Genomic DNA, 13,603 nt, shown 5'->3' on the forward strand with positions numbered 1-13,603 from the left:
TCTTGAAGGCTTTCTCAGCCCCAAATGGAGATAGCGTACCTTCAGCGGGTGTGAGAGTCTTGCCACGGTGATATCTAGAGGTATAGTTGATTCAACCGATAATGCATTATGGTTAGGAAAGCTACAGGCGTTCAGAACCTTTTAATACAAGAAAAGAAAGCGTTCTGAAAACGGACCAGAAGTTGTAATTGGGTCTAACTTCGCATCGACCCAAACGGTCATGAATGGAGGTGAGTCAAATGGCTTCTAACAATACAGCGAGCCTCTTAACGACATTTAAACGAAACACTTAATTATAAGATTATTAGGCAGCGCAAAATCTAGCAGTGTCAACCTCAGCGAAGACTAGGTAGTACTTCTATCTTTGAATGGCTCAAAGACGCCTACACTGAGTTCCCTACGTTTGTAGAGTCAGTCCGTACTCCAAGAATTATGCCTTAAATCAATATCGAAATTAGTATCGTTATGTTCTTATAGAGCGTTGGCTAGATGAGACCGTACCGTGCTTTAAGCGCATTCAAAGGACGACGTGCCAGTATTTAAGGACAAAGAAGAACGGTTGTAGGGCAGACTGGATCGTAGCGAAGTACAATGATGAAATATTATTTTCGCACACGTCATTATCATTTGTTACGAGCCCCATAGAGGAAATGCCAAAAATGAATGTATCACTTTTTAAACAGAACAGGGAAAAAAATTAATTTATTTAAGCGGCACAGCTCTATCAATAATTACTTATCAATGGCAATATTAAACCTTGTCTCTATAATACTTTCCTCCCTTCAAAAATCGATGCTGGGAGGAGAAATGCTGAAAGCGAGCTCCGAGCGTGTACTTTTACTCCCTCAGAAACGCCGCTCCGCGTATTACTATGGTCACACAATAGTCGCGAGTGTATTCAATAGCCCGCCCAATACGAATAGGTGAGAAATCGCCAGTTGCTAAAGTCACGTTCCTCGGCTTCAGGTCCATTTACGAAACGCGCAGGTTGTAGCTCCGCCTTCTCCGATTCACGGACTCAAACGAAAGCGCGACCACTCCCATCAATGCTGATGAAATGGACAACAGCACTGACGTATGTCTGAAGGTCGGCCAGATCTTCAAACGAAGCCATCGCCTTGTAGCGAGTCAATGTTTGGACCTCGTATTACTTATGGTTTCGTGTGCTCCACTACAGCCAGCGTCACAGTCAGCGCGGCCTCTAAGTGTATGAACCAGAAACTGCCCAGCACTAGTTTCTTCCTCGTATTTTGTCCCTCAGGTCCGGTGACTTTCATACATCGAACTGTAACATTGAGCTGTCCGACTGATCGCTAGCCGGCTAAGCACTTGCTTTTCCCATTGATCGAGTAGTCTCGAAAAAAAAAGCCTCTACTCAGTCATCTCTTCGGCTGTTGTCACGCGGGCGTCTTGCACGCGATCACACCAAATCAAACTGGATCTACCATTAGATCATATTAATGGTGATATGAGCTTTCCTCTTTATTTATCGGAAGACTAAGAAGCAAATAGAAGCGTCTGTAGATCATCGAAACGAGAACATTGGCATGTTTACCCATTATAAGCTGCCAAATGGTGTTTATGAGTCTGCTATCCGGTTTAGAATATAATTCCGCACTGGTTTTTGCCACGCCTGAAAAAAATGTTATCATTAACCTGTGACATATGTTTTCTTGTAATAATAATAATAATAATAATAATTAGATAAAAAAAAAAAAGCATTTCTAAATGTATGTTAACATAACCGATAGACAAGAGATGCGCATAGCCGTGCGCTGCTGAAATACGCGCCTGCGATCTTGTTTAACGGTTTACCAAGACCATGTTTTTAGGTTTTTTCCCTTTTAAGATCTGCTTTCTTGATTGTGTGTACTTGCTTTCGTAGCAGTACGGCGATTGATGCTTTTCAAGGCATTATTCGCGCTTCTGCTGCCAGTCATTTGGTGGGTCAGGCCCTTATGGGAACAGCCAAACTTAACTCTATACCCGGCTTTCCTTTGTCTGGCCAGAACCGATATCGACTTCCCCGCAAAACGTACTCGTTCGGATAGAGGCAATCAAAGAGCCTCACGGCAGTCTTCGCACATCTAGCATCGGTAGAAAAAGATAGAGCTGGCAAGATAAATTCCTCTCTTGTCTGAGGAAACAACGAAGGACAACACAAAGATGAAGTGAGATTAAGTGGTCTGATGTGACAATGCTGTATATAATATCAATATAGCATTTAAACATTTAGCAATATAAAGGAACGTAATAATTATCACAGTAGCGTCGTGAGAAACATTGGTTATAGATGTTGAAGTCAACGTTGGAAATGCTTCGTTCGTATGTGCTGAAGGTGCGAAGGTAATCTTCTCATTTTTCAAATAATTGCCCCACTAGCTCAAAACTTTATGTGTAGGCATCTGTAATGATTTCAAATATACCCACATTACTTATTTTTGTAAAAATGACTCCTCTCACAATAAACCTGTTCTCCAAACAAACACAGTTTCCCATTATGAGACAACAATTCGCTCTAGCAGATGCTTACTACTGTAAATCTGTATGCTCTTACGAGCTTCTTCTACGCTGCCAAAAAAGAAACTTGTTGTAATTTGTAGACAGCACTAATTCAACTCCCCATCTCCTCCTCCGTGCGCTTATGTCCCTCTTAAGCTCCTTCTTGTTCGATGATAATTGGGTGGTTTCATTTAACTTGCTTGTAAATAGGACAACAGCCGTTGTGCAGGTTCCACGCTCCGTGACTTGTGATGTTTTCGAAAAAAATACACCTATCACGTAATTAAAATCGCGTTGAACGGATGGGTTCATAAACGAAGTCAGTCCTTGCCGACTGTGTGCGCAAGGACGCATTCGGATTCGAATAATGGCGCGCAATTTCATCAGTACTTAGCGAACATTTTGTTATTTTCAGAGAGAAAATTTATATACATCTTTACATATTTATATACTTTTCTGGAAAATACGTAGACTACACAATAGGAAATCGATGTTTTGTATGCCGAGAGGCCAGCGCTTCACATTGCAATAGTCTTGAGGTTAAATTTCGGATTCAAAGTTCGGAGGTCAAATTGAGGATTTTCATGTAAATATCTAAATGACAAAATACTGTTTCATCAGAAAAGACTACGACGTAGCAAGGCCCGTAAGGTGTGGTTAGTTAATTCAATTAATCTAGAGGTATGTACGATGAAGATTCAAAATAAACGATTAAAGGAACAACCTGCCGATAACAGGAGAAATTTCGTCCTTTTGTGATGGCTTAACGATTCGATTCGCGGCAGTCATCGTTATACAAAAAAAAAAATGTACCCATTACATTTTTAAGATCTGTTTTACTATTATTATTATCATGACGGACCAGATGCTTCCGTTATTTTGATCGACGAAACCTGAATGAGTACAGTTCGGTAGATGCGACAAGCGTTTCAAGCCCTACAGATTTCACGGACACACCAGAGCTTTTTTCAATTGTCCCGAAAATCGCGGACGTTGTAACACGTCTTCGAATTTACCCGGTCGCTGTAGAAAAGCGTCTACCGGCCGCGTACTCCTGAGTACGTCATTGTCACTGTGTGCCGTTAATTCGGTTTCATTATTTCTTGTCTCACACGTTCGCCGTTGTGTACCACAAACAAAGTAGGCGGCTGTAAGACCTTTAGCGCAGTCCTAGGAAAGCAAGATGCTGCAAAGGACCATGGCAACAATAATTTCCATTCATAAAGCTGTAAGATTCAAGCACACTGAGATTCACTGCGGTCACTTTGCGACGTATATACCAGGAGAAGTTGGTATCGAGCTAACGCTAGAGCAGGCACTATCCTGTCACAGTGCATATGAATATTAGAAGTTCGAACACAGCGACGTTGAATGGGTCTGACTTTACATTTGATAGTCTTTAGTCTGAAAAAGCCAACATACGTGTTGTAGGTACTCTATCTTTTATTGAAAGCACATAGTAATAGCACAAGTATACATAAAGCCAGGACAGGATGAATGAATAGGTATGTCGAGCTTTTTTTTTTATAAAGATCAAATAATATGGATTGTTACAGACGTCTTGATAAAAATTCTGCATCTTGAAACGATTTCAACCAAACTCTGTCAATATGAGCCTTTTTTGGCCTCCGTAGCAGCCATCCAAGATCGCCCATGTTTACCGCCCTTTGTTAGAGCACTGTTCTTTGTCATATATACTAGTAGGAGTATTATTCTTATTATTATTATTAAATACGCACTATTTACAAGCTAGATTGCAGGAACACACGGACTGCTGACTGTTACCTGTTTCATCTCGCTGGACATATTTTTGCGTGGCTCGCCCGCTCAAAATAAATGTTGACGCTCTGTGAGTAATACGAAACAAGAAGCAATCCTTGATGCAGTCGTGATAGTGCTCAGAGTATATCTTTCAAATGGAAATCCACCTTATCCCTTTCTCTGTTTGTCTTTCTCCATATATATTTGTATTGGTACCGTTCTCCTGAAACAAGGTTCCCTCTACGCTGTGCAATCCGTTCGCCCACTCCCAGTGCTTTCTCAATAGTAGTTGAACCCACTATTATCATTGTTGACCCCAATCCCAGCGTTTCGGTCTATTTTTGTATTCGATGCGTGGCGAATAGCAGGCTTGTATCTTCGGCGTGGACTGCGTCGTTTTCTGTATGTATCTATGACCGGCCTCGATGTCAGGCGCCCCCGAGATAACAAAACGGGAGGCTGGGGGAAGTAAAGCAGTGGACATAGAAATCGACAAACCGCACCACTGGCCGGATAATTATTTGCGCTTCTCCCGCAAAAAAGCGTTGGCTATAGGAAAGCGGCCACAGACAGGGACAGACGTCGCCTAGAAACCGACATTTATTATCGTGAAAACTAATCGAACCATTATGCACTATAGGAGAATAGCAACGGACTCCTAGTAGAGATAGTCATAGGGACAGCACTGTAGGCGTTTGGCAATATAGCTGGTCATGGAGTTACTAGAGGAACGAATAGCGATGGCCCATTGCTTGGCAAGATGTACTGCATATCTTTGCATTTTGGCTATCGATAAATTTCTAGAATTGTAGCACGTCGGTTTTTGTACATACAGTTCTGACAATGGCCACTACTCAGGCCGCTGCTCACTACTTGGTCAATTGCCCCCCTCGCCCCTCCATCGACCGGTTTCGACAAACATAGCGCCCGGACCATTCCTGCCCGTGGTGTATGTGGAGAATGGTGCGGAACCAGCACCCCCCAATCCAAAAAGCGGAGCTGTACGTTATCTCGGTGTTGTTCTGGGCGGTTCGTATGACTTCGTCTGGCTCGGGTGGACGATGGCTCCATTTTTTCTCGCTCCGAATGTAGATCGTGTCAGGGCGAGCCGTATAATGGTAGTATATTACCACGTGCCGTCTGATGGAATGTCTAACGGCGATACCGGGCGTAACACTCTAAAGTAAAAAATATATAGGTGGATAAAACTCGAGGGAGTGCCAAAGGACGTCAGATCAACAGTGCCATCAGAAAACCGACAAGTCGTTTGTTGACCCCAGTTTTGTTGCCGCTGTCTGGATATTTATTTCGCATAAACGTCTAAGCAATGAGATATACTCTGAGCCTCTTTAACAATAAAGTTGCAATAGAAACAAATAACCGAGTACGTGAAGACAGAACTACCAAATAAATTCTTATCTTGAACCGAGGCGCTTTTATCCTTTAAATATTTTTGAGTACCGATAGACATTTTTTTTTTATCAATTTTAGGTAGTTTAAGAATTAGAATGTATCCTTTATTTCTATAATATTATCGTTTGATTCACCACGTTTGCCCACATCCAGACGACCACACTACACCTAAACTGATCTTCGAGCTCATGCATAGACATGATATTGTATTGCGAAACAGCTTCAATTTCCATTTGAGGTCACTTTAGTACCCGGCAATTGGCCTTTGGTTTGCTTCGCGTCATTTGATAAGTCGACGATATTGGCAGCACTACCACTTCGCCATTGCTTAACGCAGTACATGAGTAAACTGTACGAGAAACCGTCACTCATTCAAGCCCCAGGTCCCCTGCTAGCCCCCAGCTAATGTATATAAAAATAGGTTGTTAATTTTCTTATGAAATGGTATCTTAGTGGATATCGCATTTCTCTCAGCCCCCGAGCCTCCCTGTTCGCCTTACCTTTCACTCCAGTCAGCTGCTTCGATAAGAAGCCATGTCATTCGTATCCACCTCCCTTTCGGCCCTGCCAAAGACTTGCGCAATGTCTTGATGTGGGCCAGAAGTTGGCGGAATCCCAGTAGCCGGTAAGCACTAGCCTGAAAAACCCATGAGCAACTGGGCGATCGGAGACTCCAGCTATTATCGAATAATCTGCAACGCCTTACCTTTATAGGGTTCTGTTTTAACTGAGATAAGCAAGCAGGACTTGGTAACTTTTCGCTGCACTTATCTGAGTAGCAGCCTTCTTTAGCAGCTTTAACATTGCCGTTTAAATGACCATTTATATGAATGAATATGCATGTGTAATAGCTCCATGTAAATTTGACAACTCATTTTACCTTTTCCCTGAATAGCTAGCTGGCTCGTTCGTTCAATGTTTTTCGCGAATCCACTATACCAGATATATCAACGGCAGGAACAATCGCTGGAAGTTCATTGTGTTCATATCCGCTGCTACTACTAAAGGCTTGAAAAAAGAATTATAACCTGTAGCCTCCGCACACAGCCTGAGGCTAACTGGGGAACTAGGGCCGTGAAGACGATCCTGGCGGGACCGAGTAGCTTCGCCGCCGGCAGAGAAATAAATTCCTCGTCCTATGAAGTGTTGACTTCTCGGCTTTTGTTTCCCTCAAAAAAGGCTAACCGTGTTCCTCCACTGTGAAGGTGTACAGCACTGCTCTGGCCTCTGATGTGCCAACCCTTCAGGTCGAACGCATGTCTGATGTATGCTATTGGGGGCATTTTCAGCTTGGACTGAATCAGACATTGCTGCAGGGATTGCCAAGAAGAAAAAATAGCGTCTGTCACGAGCTATTTTCAGCTGATATCTTAGGTGGAATAATTTTAAATCGGCCTCTGTTCCTTGTGAGTAGTCTCCGATGTAAGCATGCTGCACAAAGCGTCTACCCTGCATAATATAAGAAATATCATTAGTAGAATTTTTATTACTATTACTTCTATTATTATTTATTATTATTGTTTTTATTATTAATACTGTTATATTTTCCAGAAACCTGCAAACTTATCCGATTAAAATATGAGGTATGAGACTACATCAAGTTTACCAATATCTCACATATTCACGCCGTACATAAACATATGCTCGACGCTTTTCGAGCAGCAGGAGATGACACCACCTCCCAGGTGCAATCAGCATTTTTTCTCTAATGTAACCTGTCGTGGCATTAGAAATGGCTTTTTCCCTGCGTCTTTGCTACCAGGAGCACGTGGTCCATTACGCTACCGTAGTCAACTGGCGACTACGTGGCCCGTCCGCTCCTTTGCTTTCTTATCATCGCGTATAATTCGCTTAATTCCCATCATCTTCGTCGTTGACGCGGGTCTTTTGCTTTCTAGCAACCGCTGGCGTGGCATTACCGTGTCTGAGACTGAATCGGGAGCTATGATGAATGTTTGAGTAAGAGGCCTGAGGTCTATTCGCTAGTATGCGCCGTGTCACAGTAGAAGCTTTCCTAGTAGCTGTCTGCATGATGGCATTGCTTTTGAAGAAGCCTATATCGTGTGTTTCTGCCAGCGCAAAGTCGCAGATTCGCCGTCACTGTTACAGGCGCCACCGGCGCCATAATATAGTTCGTAAAAATATACTGGTCGATGCCGATCTTTTTTTGTTCGTACGTTTAACAGCAGCAGCTTGAAGAGCTGCTTCCTCCCACGCCTAGAGCTGCAGATCGATTAGGTGAGGTTCCGGAACTCGTCGTGATGTAGCAGGAACGGGCCAACACAGGGCCATCGTGAAATCCCTAGCAGATCCAACAACAAGTCTGCTGAGCCGACTAAAAAAGAGCTAGGACAAGGAACCCTAGTGCCCCTCGGTGAATGTTTTAACCTCATGCTCTCCCTTTCGTCGAAGCCTAGGGCTGTCCTGAAGAGTACGCAGGCCAAAAAGACCGGTCGCTCATTAGGACAGCGTTTAGAAGCTAGGTTAGCAACGCGTTTCGTTAGGGAATCGCTGTTGGGTGAGATGAGCTCGTAAGATGACTCAGAGATCGCGTGGCAACCGGCTAAACGCGGAGAAGCAAAAGGAAGCAAGCCAGCCCTAAGTCCGCTTCTACGGCTCCACCTGGCTGTTTCGCAAAGAAAAAAAGATCCACTTCGGGGCCTCCGTGCGTCCTTTTGAACTGGCAACTCCGCCAGTTCAAGAAACGCTAGCAGCAGCGAACACAGCAAAAACCTCCCACGAGATGCATTATGAGCAATGAGAAAGGGTGATGGCGGGCGAAGTCTTGACAATAGCTTATACCGCGCTTCACCTTGTAGGGGCCGAATTCTCAGCTGTAGTCGACTGCGCTCTTGAGATTCAGAGGGTGGCTGAAGGTAGCATACGCGTAGAAGCAGCTAGACTGGGTTAAAAAGCAGCACTAAAATTACAATGGAGGGTAGCTGTTTCTTGCTGCAGACAAACTGGAAACAACGTTTAGCAATTCCATTCCTCCCTTGCTAATGGTTAGGAGTATTGAGTCTGCTTTACGTTATGATACGTCTGGGAATAGAGGACGTTATGGGAAGCTAGTAACAGACTGGTTGTATCAAGGGTATCCTGTACTCGAGCATGAGTGCTCTATAGAAGTGGGTGACATGAACGCGCCGATGTGGTCAACTCTGCCTCGTTCCCTCGACAGCACTTTAAGTATTAGATTGGGCTATTCCCACTTGAATAATGATACGCTGCCTGAGAAGGAGATCGGTTAGGTCGCTGCCAGCTGAAAACTTTTGGCTTGTTTCTGTCGAATTTCAACGTTGGGCCACGATAGAAACAGTGACACAACGATTATTTACCAGTAACCGTTGTAACTACCATAAGCTATTACCAAACGGTCATATCTTAATATGCCATGAAATACAGAAGCATGTCGTAAGTGGTCGATTTACAATACAACCGTTAAAAAAAAAGGTAAACTTCCTATACAAGAAACGTATTCGTATATAAATTGAAGAACGAAATACCGCATATATAAAAGGTGACCGCTTCTTCTATTGTTATTAGCATCCAGCTAGACAAATTTGGTGTGAACTAGCCCCGTAGACAAAAGGTAGAAGCACACGTCACGGACAATTTCAGCCATCAATCCAGTTACGATCAATCAGCCTTCGAATGAATCCGGTATCATTATGCAAAATCCGATTGAAACGATCTCTGTAGAAGCGTTTCGTTGCAGACCAAATAATAGGCTGCTTCCGAAATCAATGAAAGAGAGGTAAGACAGACTGTGTATTGCAACAAGATTTTTCTATTGATCTGCGCAGATCAAAGCAGTGAAATCGTGCGGTAAGTTAACGACGTAATGTATCTTAGAACGTGCATATGTATGTATGTATATATTGGACACCAGCGGGCTACGGTCGTGAGAAGTACCGTCAATGGCTAACGGTTGATCAATTCGAGTCACCCGTAATACACGCGACTTTGTGTTGTCGAAAAGTGTTGACAGGCAAGCGCTCAAGGGATATTTTTTGTTCGGATTTTCAGTTAATATCACTAAAATAAATATGCACTATTAACTTCTGCCATTATTCTGGAAGGACCATAATTTGGTCTTTCTGTGGCTTTTTTTTAAAACATTCTGACGAGTGGTCTTCATATGTCCTCATAAAAACTAAATTGACATAATTACGGAATTTCTGGAGGTACCGAGGCAGGTGGTAATCTGAGGGTGCGAATTTCGGGCTGAACGGCAGATGCATCCAAGTTTCCAATCCGTTTCCTCATTTTCGCTGCGTAACTAAACATTATATATATATATTGCTTTGATAGACGAACCCTATTTGCTGATTCTTGTGGATTTTTTTCAGCGGTCTATTGTAACCTTATTATTCGCTGTTATGTAGAGTAGAGGTCTGAATACATCGTTCGGTTAGGCGGTATAAGACCGAATGCACGATTTTGTGCCAATCCCGCCAAACACGTAGCATCACCTTCTTTGGCGGCTTTGCCAAAAATCTTACCTTTGTCTCTTTATTTGCACATCGTAGGCATATGTGGTCCACTACTGACCAGCCGTAATCAACCGTTGTATAAATGGCTTCATTGATCGACTGCTCGTTCGTAAAGTCTTCGAAGGCAGTAAAAGTAGGTGAGCAACGAAACTACAAAAGGCTTTATATAGAAATTTGTCGTTTTTGAGGACAACGGCAGGACATGATATGGCTGCCAGTGACTTTTGTTGTTCGTTGGTGGAACACGTTTTTTTCCAATGCAGAATCATAGCTGCAATGTGTGTCGAAATTAAATACAGTTCGGGCACGATCTTGACGAAAACGAACTTTCGTTTATATTCCATAGTCAGGAGAAACAAAAGCGATAGGTTTTCTGAAGCTATCACAAATGACCAAATCTATACAAGCCTATACGACATAAAAGCCTGTATGTAAATTAAATGTAAAAAAAAGAGCAACGACTCTGGGCGTTTTAAAGTAAAAAAAAAATTATCAGATTCGAATAGATCATATATACAAGGTTTTTATCATTAAGCCTTTTAAATTGGTGGGTTTACCGATAAAACTAAATACAACACATATCTGACTTGTTATAATAGGTGGTGTTAATTGATGAGTTCATGGAGAATTCACCCTTCGAAAATTTCCGCTGCCAAATATAATTTAGAAGATGAAAAGTTCGTAGCTTGAACTATCAAGAGCTACTGGCATGAATCTTCACTTTGTATCCTAATCAGTTCTATGCACTGGCACACAGTTTGTATAAAATCTATAATTTCATAGTATATAAATAAAATTTCTATAAAGAAAAATCGCCATGAGTATATAAATGAAAAAACAGCTCTGTCAGATTTGTTATTAGCCACTATCAGCCGATGCCAACTCTATGCTATGCTGTATTTTACTTACGGGTCCCAGTGACGGCACGTCAATACACGGTTCGTAAAAATAAACCAAGTTATTTTTTTACATTTGGTTTACCGCAATAGAGCACTACACAAGCTGTGTGTCAAACTACAATCATATACAGCATCAAACAGACAATGAAGAACATCATTATTTCGATCCTTTGCCCGTTTCACTACAGAATATCAGTACGTTTCTATCATTCCGTATCTCCTATCCTACTGAAACTATAATTAAGCCCCGTAGAATGATATGACGATAAAACGATACTTCGTAAGTAATGCCTAAGTTGAAATAACTTCATAAAATCATTCGAACTCACCGCTGCGATCGACAACTCTGGCGAGTAAAGCCTCGGAGTTAGTTGGCGGAACGCTAAAGTAGATATCCATGTCGGCCGAAAGCGCTGTGTAACGTTCAGGCCCGGTAATATAGAAATCCAGTAGGTCATCGGTGTCAGTCGGATCCGCTGAGGCCGGGGTAGGTCTATGGCCGAAGGGAATTACTACGGACGATTCAGATGCTGAAATGGTCAACGTTAGCAAAGCCAGTTTGTACACGAGTCGAGGAAGAGACATTTTGCGGCTGCTATTGAACCACCGTACAGGCATGGCGAGCCTGTCGGATGCTCACCACTAGAAACCACTTAGATCACACAAGGTCTGAAAACATCAAAGCGAGTCAACAAACAGACGATGCATTAGAGGGAAGTAAGATTATTTTATAAATAATCAACCTTCCTGTCGCAGCCGATCTATAACGGGCGAACATGACCAAGGTAAATATGGTGTTGCTTCCTTATAACAAAAATCTTTTAGTGGGCGTTATCAATATTGCTATTACGAACACTTAGACGACAAATATTGAATGTTTTTTTTAGATATATTTATCCTATTCCTAGATTCCTACGTGGGCGTCAGTTCCCATAACGAGATCGATTGTATTACACTGTACATCGACGGCCGTTACAATCGGAAGAGCGTGGTTAAGTTTTGCTTACTCCACATAATTATTATGGCACCGTAAAAACCGAGGGACTATACGTAGCTCAGCTTCTGGAAAACATACGGATTCTTATCGGTCACTTAGCGGCCACATAGAATTAAGTTAAAGCTGCCTTACTATTCATAGGAGTCAGTTTGTTAACATAGAAGCGACACACATAGGGGTCCTTTTATCCGTGCCCCATTGAACTAAATGAATCAATTATTTACGTTCACTATCATTCAAGATCGAAGTTCTTCTGCAAACTAACAGCATGCGTGCTTGTGCGTTCGTGCCATACCCAAACGCGTTTAATTCCTTCGGAACGCATCAGCCCCCCAACGTCGTCCTAACTGAAAGTCGGCGTTCAAACAAGCACTTTGAATCCGTTCTTCTGTCCAGAAAGTGTAGCCTAATACGTTATCTAATCATACGACATGCAAATTGAAATCGAATAACCGGAGCCTGTACACAGCGTGTGGTCCGGTTCCGATACGGATGCTATCAGTCGTATTCCTACTCGAACTATTACCACAATGGATTCACAGATCAGCGTAGGCCTCTCGACAGTTTCAAAATTGGACCACCTAACAGTGACTCCTGCCATTAGCGGTATTTCGTCGACTACGCTAAGTAGAGTCAATATTACGTTCTTGTAGCGCCGTTAAGAAAACCCGTCGCCCCGACGGGGAACACAAGTCGGTATAAATCATTGCGATGGAAGGGTGATGCCGTGTCTAGGCGCTCGACGGAGCTTGACGCGGACAACTATGGGGTTTCTCTCATCCCAGCATCCCATAGCTACCTAGGATCGCTCCGTTCGTGATTCTCAGCCGAGTAGCGAAGGTGTTCTTAGACATGTCTGCGTGTGTAAGCGTACTAGACGGTTACGAAGACGAGCGAAGAACCGAAGGCTACAGCATAGGCCGTATATCATTGGCTGCTGCTACCAGGCATCATACATCAGTCCATAAACTAACAAGGTCTGAACGTATAACAGCGTTGGTCAAACAGGAAGTCCGTAGGAAGCAGAAGAAGATACCGTAGCGTAAGTGCAGCCTCCTGCCATGCCCCGTGCTTTTAGAGTCTAGGGACTGCTTGAAGCGATACTTCCAGAGAGACACCGCTTTTTCGTGAGAAAACTGCAACACAAGCCCTTTGACCGATTTTTATTGAAGATATGCTTAACAAAAGCGGGCAAGAATGGATAGTCGAGCGTTTTTGATAGAACCAGATGCTGGTATAGCAAAGACAACGGTAAGCATCAAACACCTACAAGTGTTTATATTGAATACATATACTACAAGAGACGTAAATAGACCTAGTTGATACTGATTATGCCCTACTCGTCGATAAAGCTTTTCTTATACGCCAAACAATCCTGAGCTTTCGCATATAGGTATGACAGTTTCAAATCGAGTACAAATTACCCTCAAAGTTGCTGCTAAGTGAACCGGATGTCCGCGTCTAAAACTCGCAGGAACGACACATACGTATGCATTGAACTTTCCTCCTAAGCAAAACAATAAACGTCTCGTACG

The 13,603-nt window shown here is 42.8% G+C and overlaps 1 protein-coding gene across 1 annotated transcript in view; it reads right to left on the reverse strand.

The window, feature by feature from the left end:
- gogo (thrombospondin-1 like protein golden goal) overlaps positions 1-11,711 on the reverse strand; it is a 47,548-nt gene extending 35,837 nt beyond the window's left edge. The window contains exon 1 of the mRNA XM_022843795.2: positions 11,401-11,711. Within this exon, the coding sequence (XP_022699530.2) occupies positions 11,401-11,689 (289 nt within the window). The 5' untranslated portion in view covers positions 11,690-11,711. The remainder of the gene's footprint in view (positions 1-11,400) is intronic.
- Between the last annotated feature and the right edge of the window lie 1,892 nt (positions 11,712-13,603).

This window comes from Varroa jacobsoni, unplaced genomic scaffold (genome assembly GCF_002532875.2).
Source record: "Varroa jacobsoni isolate VJ856 unplaced genomic scaffold, vjacob_1.0 scaffold_1076, whole genome shotgun sequence".
NCBI classification, from domain to species: Eukaryota; Metazoa; Arthropoda; class Arachnida; order Mesostigmata; family Varroidae; genus Varroa; species Varroa jacobsoni.